General features: G+C 40.0%; 1 protein-coding gene across 6 annotated transcripts; it reads right to left on the bottom strand.

Moving 5' to 3' along the window:
* Positions 1-4689: 4689 nt before the first annotated feature.
* Positions 4690-21735, bottom strand: LOC139982150 (uncharacterized). 6 transcript variants are annotated; one of them, XM_071994756.1, is made up of 6 exons: positions 19610-21735; positions 14908-18866; positions 13496-13540; positions 12375-12552; positions 11404-11489; positions 4690-9988 (listed from the first exon to the last, which is right to left on the bottom strand). In XM_071994756.1, the coding sequence occupies exons 4-6, from the start codon at positions 12490-12492 to the stop codon at positions 9878-9880; spliced, it is 315 nt and encodes a 104-aa protein (XP_071850857.1). In that variant the 5' UTR covers positions 12493-12552; positions 13496-13540; positions 14908-18866; positions 19610-21735; the 3' UTR covers positions 4690-9877. The 6 variants fall into 6 exon arrangements, 4 of the variants coding, with proteins under 4 accessions (XP_071850857.1, XP_071850856.1, XP_071850859.1 ...); XM_071994755.1 differs by having other exon boundaries at positions 13496-18866; XM_071994758.1 differs by having other exon boundaries at positions 12384-12552; positions 13496-18866.
* Between the last annotated feature and the right edge of the window lie 1598 nt (positions 21736-23333).

The raw sequence follows: 23333 nt of genomic DNA, 5'->3' as shown, positions 1-23333 counted from the left end.
ACCAAAACACTAAAACTGGAAGTTATGAAAAGAGGCGCAAAAGCCTATTATCGCGTTGGTAGCTTGGACCGATGTGGGCGATTTTATCATTAGGCTCTCTTGTTTGACAGGCAATGGGTATTGCTTTGCCGCAGAGGAAAGCACACAAGTAGCGATGGCCTAAGTTAGATTAGGCCAGGATAACGATATTACTGCACATAACGTAGCCTAGGTAACTTCGTTAAGTAGACTAGGCCAACTTACTTTTTTCAGAGACCTTTTCAAGGCTCTATTCGACCGAGCAGCGTCTCCTCTAGGTTTTCGGTGAACAAAAACCTCTGGCACAGCATCTGGTTTTAGTTTTTTTCTGGGGGTTTCTCCCATCAATCGAGCACGAAGATCCTCTTCGAAGCATTCTGGCCGAAAATGGTCCTCGCACACAACTTTATGTGATTCAAAGTTGAACTTACCGATCGTGTGTTCGGTCCCAATATTGTTCAGCCACCTCATTGAAAGTTCCCTCTTTTCTGGACATTTTATTCCATTTGGATTAACGTAATATCTTTTTCCTGCTCCCTCTTCCCCTCTTCGATTAACACAACCAAAGCCTTGGCCTTCAGGCATTTTAACTGGAGAAATAAGCTAAGCGAGCTGCTCGAACATAGTGTGAATATACTATAACTCGTATGAAACGCTGTTTTGTTTTGAAGCTACGATGTGACTGGTCGTTTGCAGCCATTGTCAACTTCTGAATCTTCCGTTTACGATCTCTCAGAGAAGGTCACAATCGTGTCAATCACAAACCTCCTACTACGGTTAGGCATTATAGCTACATTCTTAATGGTGTACCCTTGCATCCTAAGCTCAATCATTCAATTTCTTTCTTTTTCGGATGCATGTTTATCTGTTATCCTCGCCATATTGGTAACACTTGATCCCGGTCCCAAAAATGTTGCTTGATTTGCCTTGAAATAGAATGGAGGCTACCATCTTGTTAACAGCACTGAACCGTTATTTCACCCACTCGGTTCAAATGTGCCAGTGCAGGACGCGAAATTATTTTTCCCACTTCGACGCGGCCACATGGGCGTGGCTTATGAAATACGTCACAGGCCGGCAAGTTTGTGACTTCGACTTCGAGCTCTTACGTATAGCTCTTTAATAATATACTCAGCTAATATACTCAGGCCTAATATACTCAGGCCTAAGACATGACTTCATGAGATCCATGATGATGTGCGACTGCTCCTCCCAGTCAATCGGGTCTTATGGAGCTCTTGAGGTAAATTCCATCACAAAATCAAACTGTGTTTGTTTATTAGATGTGTTATGAACCTCCCGTGTCTGGAAAAGTTTGGAGAAGAACCTCCCGTGACAGCAGGGTCTGGAAAAGTTATAAATGAACCTCCCGTGGTATTGATTATTACACTTCATATTACACCAGGTAGGCCCACTGACCTTTCAATGCTACAGTCCTACAAATATACATGTATTATATTGTGCCCCATATTGTTTTATCCATCATTCTAAATTATTTGTTCATTTATAAATGAACCCCCTTTTAAACGGCAGTAAGGAGCCTACGTGCTTTCATCATTAGGTTACGTACGCTACTGGGTATTGTTACGGACTTGAAATATTCTACCCATTTGATTAAACAGTTGTCACTTGCGTCTGTATTAACTATAACCAGGGAGCTGTTACTGTTAGAGTAGCAGCTCCCTGCTATAACTATGCCTAAATAGATGTAACTTAATTGAGAACTTTCAGCACCCAAACAAACACCCGAGAGATATCACTGCATAGTCTGTGACGTGGACCAATAAGCCGTAACAACGACCGATAGTCCACGCCCATTATGCTAATATGGCCGCGTCGAAGTGGGAAAAATAATTTCGCGTACAGGACAGCTTTTCTGAATAAAAAAGGAGGGCATTCTTACGCGCATCACCCTATATATAGTTTTCAGTAGCTAAACGCTACTCTTCACAGTATAGCTGACAGGTTGGCACTATAGATTTTCTTTATCATGACCATGTATATTTTTTGTTATCCGAGCCGGAAGTTTTCGTCACTTTTAAACAATCCTCTTCACTCAGTAGAAAAACAATTTTCCTACGCTGCTCATGGGAGGTCTATAGGGGTCTAAAATTTACCCAATTTTCTCACCACATGTACTTCATGCTCTTCAACATGCAAGCCACAACATCATGATTGATAGTAGGTTAAAAAAGATGCTTTTCTGCTGCTTTTTGGCACGTTTCCTGAAGGAGAGCAATCGAGCGGATGGATATAGACTCTAATAGGAGTGTTATTACAGAGAAAGCAAATCGTATGTATCATGAACGTTACCATTGGGGCACACTGTTATTGTCACCAAACGGCTAGATTTTACCATTGACTTAGTGTGTTGTTTAGACTAACATGTGGTCGAAGATAGTAGCAATAACAATAGCAGTATTCGGTGAATATTTTTAGTGCCAGCTAACTGCGAAACAAATTTGAGCAAATAAACAGATGGTTAGGCTACATTTTCCCATTGGCTTAGTGTGGTGTCATGTTTTGTACACCTACATACCAGTATGAGATTTGCCCAAGTTTGCTTCTTAAGATATCATGTTTTCCTAATTTGACTCCCCGTAATCCCTAATGACCTTTGACCTCCACCAAAAAACAATAGGCTCATTGTAATGGATGTGGTACTTATACATAACAAATTGGAAATTGAATTGGTATCATGCATCCTATTATTCATTTATTAATGCTGTAGAAACATTTGGTCGCTGTAAGTTGCGATGGAATGGCATAAAGGAGACTTGAATCAGATCCGGATTTTCTGCATTAAAAAACAGTTGAGAAATCTGCATTTTTAAGCACGATCTGAATTGGGGACACAACCTCTTCATTCTCTCTGCACAACTCTGAAAAAAACAACTCATCGCCATCTTCTACTGGTGGCTCCTGCATAGCCTTCTCTATATCCTCCCAATGGCGCTCATGTTCTTGAATGAGGTCTTTCAGTGCATGTTCTAGCCCACTACCCTTTTCTTGTCTCTCTTTGTTCCTTCATCAGCATCACATGTGCTTGTGGGTGGTCTGAAGTACAAGGTTAGCTCTCCTGGTGATGGTGACGTGGCAGGCGACACTGCTTCAGTTGTATTGTGAAAAGAACCAATAATATAACAAAGCAATAATTCCCTCTCACTTGTATCCCGCATGGCGGGTCACGTAAAAAGCACATTCCCTCTCACTTCAGTATTCCATACTTTGTTTTCAATCTCAATGTTCCTTGAAAAAATTTCTTGGACTGACAACTCTCCTCAATATTAACCGTTTTCTTCATATTTCTGGCCACTGGGGAATCTCTTCGTTCCATCGCATTTTGACTATCGTGTACGATGCACAAGTTGGTAATACTGTTGGTGTAGTTTGTAAGGTGTTATGGAATCTGTTGTCTTGTTTTCATGCCAGTTCCAAACACCAGTAGAAAGTGGAAATTTATTGCAGCTTTTGGACGAAGTGGCAACTCCCATATTGCTTGAAGGATCTGAAAGAATGGCAGTAGAAGCCCTAAGAGACATTCCTCGGATTTGGAAACAGAGCTTGGGTAGAGGCTATCCAATGCAGGGAAATATGTAAGGATTATTTCTGCAATGTAGCTCCAGTTGAACGGCAAGAATCCCATGTGACTCGAGGTATTTTCATGGCATGAAGTGTCAAACTGAAAACATCCCCCAGCAGAATAAACCACCATACACTTCACCATCAAGATGTTGCAAATGTGTTGTACAACATATTGCTTCATTTGTACAATTCCTTTTCAATAACAGAATGGTTGTTTTGGTTCTCAGAAAGTTTACTGATTTTAATATATTACTTGTTTTCTTCAATAAATTGCTCAAGAAAAGACATCATCTCGAAATATTTCCATTTCTGTGCTCTTTTGGCAGCCTGTCCAATTTTTACTGTCCCGTTGGTTTCGCCACCTTTTCTTCCACTCCGATGCTGAAATGATTAAGGAAATGCCCTAAATAAGCTCATAAGAAGTTTTATGAAAGTTACTCCAGTGTATCATTAAGAAGGGAAGAAGGACTGTAATACTCCACATTTGCTTTTTCAATCCCTAAAATATATCCGTAAAAAATAGCTAAAAGTACACAAATATCTGATGACTATAAAGCAACTGTACTTCAACACAACGACCAGTCCTTACTACGTCCCTATTTTCGTGTGTCGCCTATTTCATGCACCTTGTACTGTTTCCACCTAGTGAGGAAGGTCTATACTATAACTACATTAACCTGCAGTGTTTGTCTTCAGAAAATGATGACTCCCAATGTACATATATTTTCGAACTCTAAAATTGTCTGCATTGATGCCACTAAGCATGTGGGACTTGGGCCTAAGCTTTGTTCTAAGGTCGGCTAAACCAGCACAGGAAATACAGATCATGCAATTAGTTTAAATTGCATTGGTTTTTTGAGAAAGCAAAGCACCATGCATGAAATTAGGCAACATAGGCGTTTCTAACAGTAATGTGAACTGCACTGACTCCTTCGGGTCGAAAGGAATCGTTATTTTGTAGAAAATTTTGGAAAAAGGGACTCCAAACATAGACGTAGGCCTATTTTGTCATTGTTGCAGTTATTGTTCAAATTTGGGCATTTCCATTATCACAGAAATTACTTAATTTGATTTCTGAGTTCAACCATGCAACATAGACGTATGTGCCTTGTCCTGGATGTGCCTTGTCCTGGTCTAACTAGCTAAAGGTGAGTTCATAATCATCAAAGTCAAAGTTTCTCAATCGGTGATGCTTCGCCTAGCAGCAGTTCTACAAGTAAGCCTAGTAGCAGTACATCTATAAAGCCGTCCCATCTTACAAAAACGGTCTCTTGTTAGCCATCATACACAATTGGATGATAACGACAAAGCTTGGTGAATATGATATTGAATAGGCCCTAAACCGAGCAACTTGAAGTACGCCTAGGCTTCTAACGTTCGACCTAACCTAGGCATCAATACCGTGGTTTACGCTAGGCCTCAGACCTACTCACCGTCAATTTCTTCTCTGTTCATAACGTTGGCAATGCTCTGCCAAACGTTAAAACATAGCTGGGCATCTCTATGCTCAGGAAGTCTAGCATCGTAGAGACACGGATGCTTCCTAACCAGCTCGATGAGCGTTTCATTCTCTGAGATACTTAGATCGTGTTTTCCTCTCGGGAATTTTCTTTCTTTGGCAAGTCAAAGTGGTCGTGGTGTCCAAATATTATTGCGTATTTACATCATAACGCCTTGTCAACTGATCACCGTATGCGGCTAGCATCTGGATGGCCGTACCAATCGCCACAGTTCAGTTCAGTTCTCGTGGAGTGCGGACGTGTTTTCGGCTGCTCTCCACCTTTCGTTCACCACACCTTTATTGTGTTTTTACGTTGGCCCTTCATTAGTTTACAGTTTAAGTGTAGTTTGTGTGTTTTGGGTTGGTTTCGTTTTGGTATGTGTATAGGTGCGTGGCTTTGCCACACCCCTAGCTGTCATGGCGGCTCGCCGTGACAGTAAAATCGTATTGTTGAGTTTTTCGGGGGAGGCTAAGGTCGTCCCCATACAAGTTTTTTTCCGTTTTGCGTTCTGTTGGTTTAAAGGTCCCTGGAGAGGTTGACGCGCTTCAGCGTAAACCTCTCCGGGGTATGAATTGTTTTGATGTACGGTTTACCTCGGAGGCTGCCCGCGTCCGAGGCGTCCATGTGTTGGAGGCAGTTGGGGGACTGAATGTCACACCGTATGACAGTTCGGTGTGGGTGACAGTCCTCCATCTCCCTCTGGACATGTCTGAACAGGTTGTTGTGCGGACACTGGGGCGTTTTGGGAAAGTCACCGGCTACGAGGAGCCGGAATTCCTTTAATGTAAAGGTGTCAAGACCGGGACTAGACGAGTTAGAATCGAACTCAAGTCCGATATCCCCTCTACCTTGTGGGCTAATGGTCACAGGGCCCACATTGCATACCCGGGCCAGCCTCGCACTTGTTGGAGGTGTGGGCTGGAAGGGCATGAGGCCAGGTTGTGCCCGAACAAGCGGTGTAGCCGCTGTTTACAGGTTGGGCATACCCTGGCCGAGTGTAAGGGGGATATCGTTTGCAACTCGTGTGGGAAAACGGGCCATCTCGCCCGTTTATGCCCAGACCGCTCATACGCCGCGAGAGTGGCTACGGGCGTGGTTGAAGCGGTCCCTGTCCCGGCCTGTGACACCGTACCACATGATGCTCCTGTCATCGCCCCAGTGTCCGACACTAGCGCCCCGATGGAGGCTTTGTTCCCCCTTTTCGTGTCCGACCTCTCCCCTGATCGAACTTGCCGAGACTGCCAGCCTGCCCACTGAGGCAGAGCAGGACAAAACGGCGGAGATGGTACTAGCGGAGTGGCACGCGGCGCAGGATGCCGCTTGTACTGGTTCACCGGTAGCTACGCCCGCTATCGGTGATACTAGTTGGGCCCCGAGTCAACCGGCCCAAGAGACATTAAGTGGCCCAGATTCTGACTCGCCAATGGAGGACTGCACTACAGCCTTATTAGTTGTGGCTAAGGATTCCTCCGATTGGTTTTGATGAGACAAAACAGGCGACTGATCTCATTGACTCGAGTGGCCCTTCCACCCTACCCGCAGCCGCTTCCGCTATACCGGACACGATGGTCGCTAGTGGACCTCCTGTTCCTGACAGGGAGGTCCACTCGATCAAGGTTGACGAGGATTTAAGAACCCTAAAGAACGTTAAACGCTATATTTGATACGCTTGTGGGTTTTCAGTTGGGTTTTTGGTGGTTGTTGGCCAGACTGGGATTGTTTTTGGTTTTGTTGACCTTTGGTCCGTGTCTGTTTCTTTGCACGTAAAAAGCAATCGCCACGTAAAGCGATCAAAGTTACCGCATGCGTATCTGTGCTTTTTACGTGCAACGAAAACGGAACCAAAGATCAACATATCCCAGCCGACTATAACAGTATATTCCGACTATAACAGTATATTCTGCATGTATTTAAAGAGTGTAAATATGCCAAATAAAAACTGCGATACCAAATTTACAAACCAATTTCAATGTGACAAGATGGCGCCTTTTGATCCATGGTGGAATTGACGGATACAGTCGGATACCAGTGTTTTTAAACTGCTCTAACAAGTTTAGTTTAGTAGAAAAAAGGATCAGGAGGGACACTTAAGTCCCCATCAAGGACCTATAAAGAGAGGGAAAAAACTGAAGACACAAACACTCAGACCCGATTACAATGCTTAAAGTGCTTGTCCAAAGCATTCTTAAACCCATTGACACTACTTGCAAGTACAACTTTCTGAGGCAAACTATTCCACTCATTCACAACCCTATTAGAAAAAAGTTATGCCGAATATTAATCCTACTATGCGACTTATGACCTCTAGTACAACTACTTTGACCTCTAGTACAACTACTGTTTGCAAACATGAAAAAGTCGGTAAAGGATAAATTGTCGAAACCATACACGATCTTGAAAACCTGGATAAAGTCCCCACGTAACCTCTTAAGCTCCAGTGTGGTGAGATTCAACAGTTGTAACCGCCTATAATAAGGAACCCTCTCTAAGGAACTGATCATCCTAGTAGCCCTCCTCTTTACCTTTTCAAGTACTTCCTTATCCTTAGCAAAATAAGGGTTCCAAGCCTGCACAGATGAGGCCTAACCAACTGCTTATAAAGCCTAACTACGATGTCCTCTTTCAGAAAACTAAAGTTCCTCTTGATCATACCTAAAACCCTATTACCTCTTTTAGCAGCTTCAAGACAATCTTTAGAAGGTTGCAGAGACGAGTCAGTGTAGATACCTAGGTCTCTTTCAACAGAGACCTCCTGTAACTCCACACCATTTAGATTGGTAGTAGTAACGAAAAGTTTACATAGTGTGCATTACCTTACATTTATCAATATTAAAAAGCATTTGCCACCCCTGAGACCAGGAAAAAATCCGCTTGAAATTTCTGAGAATCGCTTTTGGAAGAGACCTCCTTGGTGTCATCAGCAAACTTACACAAAATATCTCCGTCGATGTCATTTATATAGGCAACAAACAACAGGGGACCTAATACAGACCCTTGTGGGACCCCACTAGTAACGTTCTGCCAAGAAGAAGCACAAAAGTTCCCTATTACCAAGCCAATTCCCGATCCAAGACAGTACATTCCCTATGACACCCATGCTCTTCAGCCTAAGTAAAAGACGCTGGTGGGGGAACTTTATCAAAGGCCTTCTGGAAATCCAGGAACACAACATCTACAGACTTCTGCCTATTTAGTGAGCTTGTTACATCTTCCATAAACTCAAGGATATTAGTGAGACAAGACCTTTTTTAACAAAAGCCATGCTGAGACTCTCTGATCAAAGACTCCATGACCTTACAAACTACACTAGTGAGACTAACGGGCCTATAATTACAGGGCTTGGTCTTATCATCCTTGTTCAAAATTGGGGTAATATTAGCACGTCCCCAGTCCCTACACTGTTAATCTAAGTTAGTCAAATTGACTAATTAAAATTAGTCCTGCACAGTGCTTCGTACGCCTAATTAAAATTAGTCAAATGACTAACCAGCAAAGATTAGTCGTATGACTAATTAGCTAAACTAGTCAAGTGACTAATATATCATAGTCATATGACCATTCATTTAGTCTGGTGACTTCCAAAATTAGTCCTGCACAGCACTTGACCTGTTATTCATTAGTCATCAGACTAATGCGCCATCCATCACTATTTTGATTTCACTTTAGCGGATGTTTTGGGCCTCCAGTTTGTGTGGAGATCTTCGTGTGCATAAAATCTGTAAGTTTCACTCAGGGTTCCTGCTGGCTGTTGCTAATACAATCCAACCCCCCCCCCCCCTCCCAGAAAAAAACAGATTGGGCAATCTTGTGGGGTAAATGAAGGAAATCCTATTGCAAGGTTGAAAAGGTATGTTTGAATAAAAAATACAGAAATCATGGCTTTATTTTACCAGACTCATTTATTGCTATAACATATCTTGAAAAGCATACATGAAAAGCCTCAATAGGAGTGTTACAGCTAGAATTGGGTGATATTTCTCCCATGGTTCAATCATTAAAAAAAACTTTGTCAGATTAAGCCAATATTTTCAGAGAACTGTTTCAAGGGATGCAAACATTATAAACAAGTTGGTCCCAAATGGCTGTCGCAATCACCAAATTGTGTCAGAGGATTGAAAATACAATATATTGATAGAAAAATTATACAGCAGTATGTCCACTCATACATAATGGACAAATACATTTTAATAAGAACTGAAAAGTCAAAGTTCTATGAAAAACATGTCATGACTCAAATCCTTGCTTTAAAATGTACTGCTACACAACAAGTGTGAAGTTGACCAGAAAATACTGGATGATTTTCTGGATGAAGACCATGGTCTTCTTTACAAACAGTGAGATAAGCCAAGTTGAAAACATAGTATGATGCTATGTATGCTGACAGAGCTGAAATCAACCAACTGCTAGAGCCAACTTCTTCCCCACCAAATATTGTAAAGTGGGTTTATTCTGCACAAGTGGGACAATTTCCCTTGATGTAGAGGGCTAAATATTTAAATCTTATTATGAATTACATTTTAAGTATCAACTAGTTTAAAAGTATGATAATTTTGTTTTAACAGCAGACAAACGACAACGGTCAGAGGTCTATTCTTGTTTTTACACCTAGAGGTTTTGATTAACCCTCTCCAACACACTTAAAATGGAAAGGTCTAACTTAAAATTGTCATTAATGCTTAAGATGATTTTCTGAATGAATACCATGGTCTTCTTTCAAATAGTGGGGTAACGTAAAACGTAAAACGATGCAATGTATGAAGACAAATCCGAAATCAGCAGACTGCAAGATCCAATTTCTTCCCCATCAAGAAATATTGTAAAGCAGGTTGATTCTCCATAAGTGGCACCATTTCCCCTGATGTAGAGGCTTGGGGGTCTTCATTCTATAAGCAAGAAAATACACCATAATATTTTACATGGTATGGTATTGTACAGGTGATTATTGGTATCAATGTGGCTTTTAGTCACCCTACTTGAACCTGAAATAATTTGGCTTTCTACACCACTTTTTAAATTCCCATTCAAGTGTGATTTTAAGCAAAATGGCTGTTGTCTAGCTGCATGCAGTTTCACGACAAGTAAAATAAATCCCGACCAATCAAGCTGCATTTAAGTTTGGCAAATTTGTTTTCTCTGTTAAAAATGAGTTCTAACACTAACCCTGAACAATTCAAAAGTAACAATAAAATCACAAAACAATCTGCCAAAACCATACACTCCACACATATATTGATATGAAATTTATAATACTAATGTGCTTAGATTATGAACAGTTTTACAGGTCATATTTTTTGCACAGCTGTTCCTTATGCGTCAAAGGTATGGTCACATGGCCTACATTTTCAGAGACCAACTCTTCACCTTGAGTTAGTGCCAACTGTTGTCTCCAAATACCATGAAAAAACATTTGCTTTCAAGATGAAATTCAAACTGGCTATTAATTTTGGTTTAACACCCATCACATTACTTCTTATGAGATTTACAAGCGTTTTGTAGGAAATTCATTGCTGTCCCTGTCCACTCATGAAAATTAATAAAATGGCAAATGTTTATACTATCACCACCATGCTAAGTTTAAATGGAATTGACCATATATATCACTAATAAAAACATTAGGAGCTATCTACAGATCATAAAGGCATCCACATATATTCTTTTGGTAAAAGAATGTACAAACAGGGACGCCTACATGGGAATAGGGCAGGGGACAAATCCCCACAAAAGGGGCACTTTGTGTTGAAAAAGGGCACACAATGGCGAATACAACAAGAACCTCATACAGTTCCGCAGCACCCCACCCCACTGAATGGCGGCGGACTTAACATGGCTGGCAGAAGTTTCCCCCACACTACATGCCCTTGATCCTAGAGACTTGTTTTTCAAAATTTCGATTTTTTTTGGTACTTGACCCTTTTTTGGCTTTTGAGGTTACATTAGAATTTCAAGCAAACTTTGTTGGATTTTATGCCAATTTTGTCTAATTTTCATTCATATTTTGTCAAAAAAATGCCAGTTCCCAAGTGAAATATATATATATATATACAACACTGTAAAGGGGAACTTTTCCCCCTTTGTCCGGACTGCCCTTGTGTGGTGGAGGGCAGTATTCAATATCTCCCCCCCCCCGCCCCCAATGAAAAAGTGTCATTTTCTGAAAAAAGATTAGCTCTTTCGAATGACACCAACAGTCCTGTAACGTAGCGAAATGGTAAAGTCTAGTTTAAATTTTTTCAAAAGTGCACTTGCAAATCAATTATGACAAGATCCCATGGGACTTGAAGGGTTAATATGTCCTTACACTTTCATCAGCAAATATAAGGAAGCTTTTTATTTTCTCCTTCAACAGCAATGGAATACCAAGCACAGCAGCTACAGCAGTGGCATCTGTTGACAAAATAAATAAGATTTATAATTAGATGTGTACAATGACATATGATACCCATATAAAGTCGGTTACTTCTCTTATACATTGAAATTTTAATGTTTCTGAATAACGCTTAGTCTTTATTGTTCTGCAGCACCTTGTGTTCTTGTTAAATCGGACAAACCTCAGGATAGCCGCTTCGTGGACTTCATACAAATTCATAACATGGCTCCTTCTCACCAGGACTTTATTGCAATTCATAACAATGTAACTATTATAAACCTTGTCAGAGCTCTGCTGATATCACCAGCCAAATAGTCTCCCTTCATTGATCAGGATTCCTTTTTAGTACTGACCCAGGAAGCACCACACAAGCAATCATAGACATGTGTGTCATAAACATGACAGGCAAAATGTCTGCTTCAATTATTTAGGATCCACTATTTCATGCTTGCTTTCGTGCTGATGAACCCATCTGAGTGAAATTGCATGGTACTGTTGAAAACAAGTACTAGTTGTACTGACAAAAATGGCACCCGATAATACAGTGTTTTCACAGAAATACTTGGGTTCCCAAGATAAATAAGCAACATACTTTACTTTGTCTTCAGAATGTGTAATACATGCTATCACCAGTTACACTATTTCATAAGTATTGCCACTGATGGTACTTCGGTCCTTTCATTTTTGTGGTATCGTACCTTGCTTGAACTGGTAATTACCAATATTTTTTTTCAAATACTGGTTTACTGTGCAACATTACATCTAAGGTTAAGTCCCTCCTCTAATTCCATGTTACCTGAATCTTTAAACCATTCCCGACTTGGGCTCTATTAAATCAAAGAGATAAGTCATTCAACACTTCCTCACTGAATATTAATAAATAACCAAATAATGGAATGTACCCTTCTTACTCTGCTCATCTCGTTGCCCTTGCATCTCATCAACTGCCCAGGAAAAGACCTCATCCTTTCTTTTCATCGACTGGCACACCTTAAGTAGTACAGATTTGCCATACTTCATAAGACCTTCCTACAACCATGGAGCTATAATCAAATCATGGATGCCCTCTTCTTTGCATACCTGTTGGAAATAAATATACACAAATATCAATTTCAGGGTTTGACAAATAAACCTACTTGCACACCATTCACTGATATTTACATTATTGGTTGTGAGGGGAAAACTCAACTTGAATATAAAGGTTACTTCTTGTGGGTGTTAGTGCAGGAGCAGCTAAAATTTCAATATTTCTGGGGTGTCACAGGCTGAGTGCTAAATTGCCAATGCTGTTCAGTCATGTAATTTCTCCTTATTTGAAGCCATTACATCATTGACATTTCCCCACAATATCATGAAGGCAGAAACAGTCATTACTGTGGCATGATTTGGCACTCAACATGATCACACCCAACAGCATTCTGAAAAATCACTAACAAATTCAAATTTATCAGGAAGTGTTTAGGAATTCTTCACTCTTGACATCACTAGAGATCTTAATTGGCATAAAAAGTGCAATTGCCAAAAAAAGTATAAAGAGCATAGTTGACCCAAAAAAGTATAATACTTTAAAATTTAAATTTTGGATAACAAATATAGGGCTCAGTACGGTTTCTGCCTAGTAGGAACAACCTGCCATTGACCGTAGTGCCCTTGATTTTCAAATGTGTTAATGAGATTGATGAATTCACTTTTTGTTTCTTACATACACCAACAGAATGAGACTAATCCAAATATCGATGGATACAATTCGCATTGGTTAATTGAATTTCACTCGAAACTGTAGAAATCTGGCATTTTTAATGAAATATAGTCCAATTTTATCTCCCTCAAAACATTAAAACAATTGCCTTATACACTAAAATCCGCCACTACCAAATGTCCGAGAGTCAATACTATATATAATTCTTGCAAATCTTCCTCGTTAGCAAACCTCATAAATAAAATTTCTTAGTCACTTATCAATGATTGTGACAATGGGCTACTCGAAAGTCTGATAAAAACAGCACATAAGTATAGCCTTTACCTGCGCCTTGTACATTGTTAGCCTTGTTCAACGAGTGGTACGCAACTACAATTGAAAATGGGAATTAGCCATTTGCATTAAAAATATGCCCCCAAGAACTACAGAAAACCCATGTTGACATACCAAAAGTCAAACAAAACAATTAAGCTACGCCACACATATATGCTAACTACAAAGACCATAGACCGTAACGTTAATATCTGCATAATAGTAGTACAGCCCTCTAAACCATGGATAATTTTAATGCCAGCCTACTGCGTTACAGGTTCAGCGAATAAACATATGGTTAGGCTTGATTTCCCCCATTGACTTAGTGTGTTGTTAGGTTGCCATAGGGTTAGAGATATAAGTGACTATTCGGTGAAAATTTTATGCAAGCTTATTTGCGAAACAGTTTCAGTTCAATTCACCACATCGTATTGCAGTGTATGAACAGAGGACCTTCAAGCTGCTGTATAGCTCAGCCCCGGTATAATCATGACACGTGTACTGGACAAACTTTTCCAGAAACGTTATTGTAATACACCCTTTCGAGAAAACTTGACCAAATGCTGTAAACCCCCAATCCAGTGATACATGATATGAAAAGGGATGTTTACCATCTAGCTGGCTAAAAAAAAGTACAGATCCGCTGGAGTGCGAAATTTGCCCTACAGCAAACCGATTTTTTTACACCTAGCTAGGGAGTTTAGGTCCTGTTCTCCATAAGTAGGATTATAGCCTTCCTGTATGTTAGGCTCTGGTTCACGCTAATGTGCACGTGTACAAGAAGTTAGATTGTGATTTGGTTTCAGTTTTTTTAGATTTTTAAATCTCAAACATTCAGGAAAATTGTCCTTGCAAAACATGATTCTTGTACAATTGCAAATAAAACACGATTAAGGACGGAAATATTAATGCAAGTAACACATTTATTCACAAATAGTTACGTTTTAAGCAGTTTTTTTTATGTGAAATTAGTGCCGGTCGGAAGCAGTGTTTTGCATCCGGAGTGGTGGGCAAAAATCCTCCGTGCTGGTCGGGCCCGCCCAGTGCCGACCACCGTAGTTATAACGCTGTTCACCGTTACTTTCAGTCTGACAATTTCATCGATTTGAACAGTAAATAAGCTAAGCCCTACTCAGGTTAACATTTAATGGTCCTGAGAATGAACTTTACACAAATAAAGAAAGATAAATTTTTGTGCACATCATAGCCTATTGAATCACGTTAGGCCTATGAGTATGAGGTATCCTGCACATATCATGCATACGGCATAACGTTAGGCTAGAACGACGAACGTTCGTTGTTGCTAAGCAGAACTAAAACTGGTAATTTACTTGTCATCAATTTAACTATCTATTCTAAAAATACTAAATAAAGAATAACTTGCAATTAAATCACAATTTAGTAAAGTTATAAGATACACCCACCTTGCGATTGCAGACATTTTCTCGGCTCCAGAATTTCTTACTGCAGTATCAAATATGGCGTCGGAATCATCGAGAGCTAGAGGCCTGGCGCCTGCAGAGTGCGCACGCGCGACTACGTATATCTGACGTCATTTGTGAATTCTAAATTAGTCAAATGACGAAGACGTTTTAGTACCGGTGCTGGAATATCGCCTTAACCTAATTAAGGTTTTGCTATAAGTAGTTATCAATTTCCCCAAAAAATTTGTGGAAATTTTTCTTATGACGTCTTAGAGTTTACACTTAACCGAAAATTGTTATATAGCATATCCATTATTCCTTGGGTTTTTAATTATTGGTGATTTTATAAACAATTTTTTTAATATTCATCCATATTGTGGCGCGGAAGTTGTTTGTAAGTAAATAACAAAAAACCTTGAAGACCAAAAATAACAAATAAAGCTTTGAAATCAAATTTCGTGATTCCCAATTGACTAATTATGCTTCGTCACTATTTTGGACAATGACTAACTTTCATTGGTCTTTAGCCATTTTAATTAGTCATATGACTAATGCAAAATTAGTCATTTGACCATTTTGGCATGTGTATATGACTAATTAAAATTTACAGTGTAGGAACATAGCCTTCATCCATAAATTTAGTAACATACAGTAAAACTCCCCCAACAACCCCGTTAGAGTATCCCTTCTGTCCTGACGATACACAACCATACCCCGGGTGAGAAACCTCAGCACTATCAATGTCCTCCCTTAACCAAGATTCGGTGATACCAAACACATCCGGTTTCAGATCCTCGAGAAGCACAGTAATTTTTTTACGAATACTTCTAGCATTGGTAATTTTATCCAAACCATCCCTGGCGAACAGATCCCTTCTACCCTGCAAAGATGACCACATGTCAACAAATGTGAAGCCGAAGTCGGCACACAGACTATACAATAATCCATTCAAAGTTACAATCTTTTCTGACAGAACCTTGTTGTCAAATCTTGGCAACAAACTACATATGACAACTTTAGCCCGAGTTGATGCTAGTCGACACATCAATTCATGGTACCTAGACTGACTGTTTTGTGACTCCTTCTGCACATTATTGGTGCCTACCTGGACTACAACCACCTCATCTGACACGATTTTGTTCACCCTTTTACAGACATCCTGGATTTTAGCATATCACCAAGAAACAACCATGGAATGCAAGGTTGGAGTTCGGAACATTTCGGCAAGTGATCACCACACTAGGTTGTAACAACGGTATATTAATGAACAGTGTATACTGAAGCTCCGACTTTTTTCGGACTGAAAACGTGTCGGACTGAAAACGTGTACCCAGATATAATGGAGTTCCAGGCCAAAAGTCGATCATGTTGGCAAGTTCCTCCTTCCTTGAACGGGTGTAAAAAACTTATTTGTAAATGTTTGTGGAATCCAGTCAGTGGCACCACATCGGCTCCTAACACAAACCTCAATACGTGGTTCACCCCAGTGACGGAGGTGGCAGCTGCTCTGTCCTCGCCAATTTCCATAGAACATTCACCTCCTGTTAAAAATTAAAACAAATATCGGATTACTTTTCATCTTTGCCTTTCTTCGTAACCGAAATCTCTCTTAAACTAAGTAGGAGCTTCGATCAGGCTGGACATGCTACTAGAATTTTCATTAATACAATTATCTCACGGCACCGTGTTGACAATTCCGCATATTACAGTAAGTCAACAGGTTATGGCAACAGAGACATGTTAGACGTGATGAGAAGACTTAATATTTATGTAATTGTAAACCTTTTCATATCAATTAGGTAAGTTGTGTTCAGACATTTCGTGAGCAAAGGGTGCATTTATAAGCTCAAGGGTCTTTGTAAAGTTAAATGTTCCATTGTTCATTCACATTTCCACCCCCCCCCCATTAATACCATTGATTCATACAAATAGGTTCGAGTTATCAGTTAGGAGTAGCGAAAGTCACCCCGCCCCCCTCCCCAGCCATCCCCTCCGCCATTTTAACGAAGATCACTTTGGACAACATACCTGCATACTTACAACTAAGCAAACATGCATATACGGAATAAGTTGGATCGAATTACTATATGAAAAGTTCACCTTGCTGCAAAGCATTGATCACTAATTGTCATAGGCAATTGTGTCAATTGTTGGTATTCGATATATCAATGCCTAACATAAAATAAAAGTGCATAAGCTCACCAGTGGAAATGAATAACTCCTGTTATCTGGGGCCCGGAGGCATGATGTCCATTTAATTTTCTGACGAAACACGTCCAAACAAAAATACACTTGAGATTAACCCCTCCTTGGATAACACAAGCGATGAAAGTTTTTGCAGATGAGATCCAAAATTAAATATATGGGAGAATTCCTAAGTAGATATTGTAGCTGATAACATAGTGTAGATGAGTAGTGCTTTTTACGTGCTAAGAAAACGGACACGGACCAAAGGTCAACAAAAACAATCCCAGTCTGCAAAACAACATCTGAAACCCATCAATCTCTCATTAACGCAGCGTTCAACGTGCCGCGAAAAGGACACGGACCCAAAGGCCAACAGTAGCAAAAGATGAGTAGTAGTATACAGTAGTTCCTCGAGTCTTAGCAGAAAATACTTGTTCCTTGGTGGTAGCCTTCTACTAAGATGACTGCACATGGTATAGATCTACCGGATTGTGCAGTGTGCTTATTTTTAGACTGTCTCTTGATTGGCCAGTTGTTGCCATGGTACAAAAACAACTACTGTGCTAGGGTACAGTAGTTAAGGTATTTCAACAAGAGTGAGCTTGGCTGATCTAAATTCTATAGAGTGACAATGTTGAAAAGGCTGACCAGTGGTGAACAAAAGAGATAGTTCAAAAGGAATGCTGGTCTGTTGATGTTGAAAGGCAACTGATGGTGATGTAGTAAATCAGCTGACAATTGTAAAAACTGGTGAAGTGCAAATGTTTTTTTAAACTTGATTAAATTTCGCTACAAAATGATGAACAGTCAAACTATCGATGTCTTCCACATCTAGTTAGTTGAAAACTTTGCAAATGTACCGCAATCTCATATCTGAGCTCCCTTAAGGAAGAAGAAACGCCTCCCCTCCCCTTACAACCCTCGCCTTACAACCTTCCCCCATGGTAACCATCGTAATTTCGTCCTATAATCACATATTTCGGGAATTAAATATGGTCCTATACGGTTCTGAGAACTGTTTTACTTTCTCTCACATTTTCGTAGAAACTGTTCCCAACAGTACACCGTGTCCTCTTCCTCCTTTTCCACACGGCGTTCGGCATCATCGACCCAGTTAATTTGGAACAGTTTTTTAATCCCCATGTACGTTAAGGGACTTGATTTCCCCGCCACAAAGTTTCTTGTAAGGTCTGCCACGCTGCCCAAACCTTCCTGCAACTGGTCTATTGCAGCCTTACATGTAAATAAAATATGAAAGAAATAATGATAATCATGTCGCTCGATTTCCTGGTTCTGATATCATTATATAAATGGGCATGTCTCGTATATGGGGCAGGGGTGGCGGTATATGTTACGGCATTTGACACGCAGGTAATCAAAATAATATAGTTCAGAATCAGAATATCTTCACCGAGACCAACCCCCCCCCCCTACTCCCCACCTCACCCTAGAAAGAATTGGGTAAAAACTAGACTGAAAACCCTCATGCACCGACGATGTACCGAAATGCAGCCTCGCACAATGCACTGGAATATAATAGCAAAGGTTGTGACGTAGGGTACATGTGGGTCGTAAGGGCATCTTTCGTTACGCAATAAAACATTGTTGGTAAAAATGAATAATGCAATGTGACACAGCAAGAGGCGCTGAGTAATGTTATCTTTGTCGGCCACTATTGCACCGAAAATGTCCGGGCATCCGCGGCCCGCTGCCCATTGGCCAACGTTTTCCACGATGCGGTCTAGGTCTTCCTGGGTGGTGCTGTCACTAATCTATAATATACAAAAGAAAGTTAAACTACAGAATAACACAATTCGCCGGATGGCCCAGCCAACTCACAAAAAAAAAAAACTACAACTACGCAACAATAAATACTTATATTTTTATCTGAACAGATTGTGATATCTATTTTTAGTTTTAAATTGTTCAGACTAGTCTGCCAACTCAAAATGCTAACATACACAACTTGAAAAGGTTTTTATCATCATTATAACATGGATACGTAGAAAAAATGCTTCATGTAGTTTTGTATATCGTATAATGTATGTCGTTAGCACTTTGGCGGATGGGCGTTGAATAAAAACAATTCTTACAGTCTCGTTCATTCTTACATTTCTTTGTTGTAAATGGTGTTGTGACACATCCATTTCATAAGGAAAAAAATCACCAGTTCTCTTAGTACTTGCAGAGACGGCAACTTACGTAGCAACACAGTGATCACACTGTTAACGTTATATATTCAACGATCGGAACAAATATATATTCAACCTTTCGTCTGCTTTGGTTAGCAATACACGTTCTGCAGGTACGTAATCACAAATTCAAATTTGATTGCTGAGAGCCCAGGTCATAATCACACCTGATCCTGTATCATTGTATTGTCTTTTGACTAACCATTTACAGGTTTTGCACAGCTTCTTCATCTGTGACATCACGGATTTCCAGTTTTTCCTCTGTAGTTCTGTAGATGTTTCTATGGGAGAAAGTAATCTAAAGTATATAAAGATCGACATACCTTTAAATACTATGTCCTTTCACCGTTCAGATCCTGGATTGTTGCTAACGCCGGAATCCTCAGGATAAGTCAGCTTCTGTTGAAGCAACCAGACTCTATATAAGGTGGAAGGCTAGATACTACGGGCTAGATGCTAATGATGGCGCTATGACGCTAAATGATATACGGCTTCCGCGATCCAGTGGCTTCCAGTAAATAAATGGTATATGCTGTATCGCGTGAACGCTTTCGCGACCGAATAGCTTCTAGGTACTAAAATGATATAGGTATGAACACGTAAACACTCTACGAATCGGTGGCGAATATTTTCGCCAGCCCCTTTTAGAAGTGTGGATACTCACGCTACATCTAGAATATAATAAAATACCAGTCCTCGCTCGGCGCGATGGCTATAGATATAAGTAGGTAAGGCGGACCTACGTATAAGTGCTATCGGTAGAATCAACGGTAGGCTATATATAATTAGTAACGCTAAAATGTTCCTCGAAGTAAAGTCGAATTTAAGGTTGGATAAAGTGTCCCTCGGGTAAAATCCACAGATAAAAATAAACGTTCTGTGAAAAGATCCTTAAACATACTAAGATCCGAGAATCCATCGCTGTAGAAGGCCTTCGCTACAATATATACGGCTGGCCAAGTCAGTCGCTCGCGTCGCTAGTTGGTTTTTGTGTCCACGCTTCCTAAAAACTTTCCAACTCCTGAAAATCAGGGACTTCCGGAAACCCGTCACAGAATGTTCAATTCTGAAGGAGGGTGGACGAAACGAAATCACTACAGTTCCTTCTACGTTACACATCATGAAACCACAGGATGGAATATTGGACAGCCTGGTCCTCTGTGCATCAAACCCCACGCGATAAATTGCCTAGCCACTCGATATAAACCCCTATTCAGATGATTATTCAAATGGGTCAGGTATAATTTTGGAGACGTCCCCTCGAAGATACCCATGTCAGGTACATGCTGCATGAGTAGACTATTAATATAACAAAGACGGCTAAATCTATTGACAGGTTACGTAACACGTCTTCAAAATAGTGATCAAAATTTCAACGTATATCACTTAAAGGAGGATAGATATTTGAGGGATATATTTTGCTAAACTTCTTGTACTGTTTCCCAGCAAATCTGCTATAAATTTGCATCCTGCAAAGATTTCCAAATAGAGCTGCCTCAGCAATACCAATTTCCAGCAGTAATTTTCGTGACAAAATAGCGGGTTTTATTTTAATTTTTCATTAGACTGGGGTCGTCAACTGAGGCAGTTTTATTGTTAATTGTTATTATTATAACTACCCTATCTTCCTTAAGAGTAGTAAGTGTACTTTCAAGAAGTATTTTCCACATTCATGTTCTGATTTAAACTGAATGAAGTGTCAATTGGAAATTTAATTGCTGGAAATGTCCAGCACGAAGTGCATCCAAAAATACAAAATGCAAGTCGTTTGTAGTCTTTTAGATGTGTGCGCAAAAAGGATCACTTTACATTATTATAAAACATTTCAAGCGAAAGATACGATTGATATTCACTCACTCAAAGTTACTGAAATTGTTAAGATCAACACAACTCTTTGTTGTTGTAATTTACCTGAAAAAAACTCCCTCTTTGTACCACCCAAGTCGTCCGCTTCTTCTCTTGAAAAAAAAACAACCTTTGGTTCTTTAAGGAAAGAAATCTGCACTTTTGGTAGCATCTATCGCTGACGTCAAAATTTTCCTTCTCCGCACGACAACAATCATAGGTGGTTCCATCTTTTCCTTCTGAAAATTTTTGAAGGCGCGCATCGATTGATGGTTGGTCGCTATTTAATTAAATAAATAAATGCAATGATTAAAGAAGTAAGCGCACAACTTATGTGATTCTGGAGTACATTTTGTTATTCTTCCTCCGACCAAGGTTATAGAAAATATTCTTGTTATTTTTTCTTAGCATTGGTTACTTCTTAATGATTTTTAAGTGTGTGTGTTTCTGAGTTCACGAGGAGCTTAAATCTCTGCTCGCTCATAGGAAAAGGGGGAACACTGCTAGAGGTCTGAAAAGACCTGTATTGGGAAAACTTCGCAGGTAATGCGCAAGCCTGTCGTCTACTGTCAGGAAGGCGTACCTCGGATTTCAGTGAGTTAGTTGTTACGTGTGTGGGGGGGTGTGGTCGTTGGGGGGGGTTAGAGTTGGCTTTTTGGGGCTGGTTTGTAAAGCTTTATTGTTTTGGTTCTGTTGGCCTTTCGGTCCGTGTCCTTTTGACGTGACGTTAAACGCTACATTATATACATTTGTGGGTTACTGAATGATTTCTGTTTGTGGGTTTTCAGTTGGGTTTTGGTGGTTGTTTATCAGACTGGGATTGTTTTTGGTTTAGTTGACTTTTGGTCCGTGTCCGTTTTCTTTGCACGTAAAAAGCACGAGGGCTCGGTCGGAGTGCATCTAGCAATGTCATTAACTCCCGGAAGCATATTATCCTGTAAATAACGCACGCAAGACCGTTCGTAAATCCCGTTAATTCATACAATATCATTTTTGTAAAACCAAATTTAAAAATGTTTTGGTTCACTTATAACCAAAATAAAATGTCCAGTGGGCAAACCGTAATAAACAAAAACAACGCTTATTACAACAACGTACATGAGCATTCAAGTAAAAGTGAAGGTCTTCAATAAAAGATTAACTTTTATATACAAAACATAACAGCACTGGAACGGTAATTGGCAAATTACACTGTACACATTTAACATTAACTACTGGTCCTCGTCAGATTTTCTATAGCATAGTATGTAAGAAATGCGCAAACAAAGACGCGCGTACGTTTCGTAAACACATTGATATTAAACTACACTGGTAAAACTGACCCAAGTGCGCGTTGTTGTAAAATCAACCTCATGCAGAACTTCGGACAGGATATTAAATATATCTCTATGAAAGCCTATAACTATGCTACACTGTAGTGTCATATACGGCTTCAGGGCACTCGTCTTGTCAGTACGAGCAGTATGAATATCATGTTTCTATCACATCAAGGTTAGGAATTGTTTATACTGTTAATACCAGTGCTTTGAATCAAGATATTGGAGTACAAGTTTAGAGAGGTTTTGGCAACCAGAGTCAAGTGAGCCGCTCATTCGCTTTGTAACGTAATTACATCAAATTGCAGTTAAAAAACACGTTAAGCACCAACGGTGCAGTATGTTAGCTTTATTTTCGAAAGCTGCGAGTTTACGGTGTTGTTTAATGAACATAATTGTCTACACGAGTATACACGGTTAGGGTGTTTCCGTACTGTTGAATTACAATTTGAGAAAGACAGTATAAATTGTTTGACTTTATGACTTGAAAGGTTGCCTAGGATACCTACAAAAGACTAATAGTGCCATAAATCCTTATTACCAATTAAACGTGACTAGACACTCAAGGGGTTTGCAAGGGGACCACTGTTTACTGTTTTGAATTTGCACTTGCCTAATTATGTGCTTATGTGTCAAAAAGATATCTTACCTTTTACATAAACGACACGGTCTGTCTCTCTGATGTTTCAGTAAGTGGTTGGTAAACTCTGCATGCGACGTCTTATTTCCAGCTCCACCATCTTAAGATAAAATTTCAAATTCGTTCTTTTGTTTTACCCAAGAAGGAAACGATTCTAAAAGGTACACTCTTGTGCCCTCCCGTTTGTCTCGATCGAGACTATAGGCACGTTTTGCTGGAGGATTACCACTCGGAGGTCTTCGTTTT

Source organism: Apostichopus japonicus, chromosome 16, assembly GCF_037975245.1.
Source record: "Apostichopus japonicus isolate 1M-3 chromosome 16, ASM3797524v1, whole genome shotgun sequence".
Lineage (NCBI taxonomy): Eukaryota > Metazoa > Echinodermata > Holothuroidea > Aspidochirotida > Stichopodidae > Apostichopus > Apostichopus japonicus.
The sequence above is the reverse complement of the archived record's forward strand: the minus strand, read 5'-3'. Positions and strand labels throughout refer to the sequence as shown.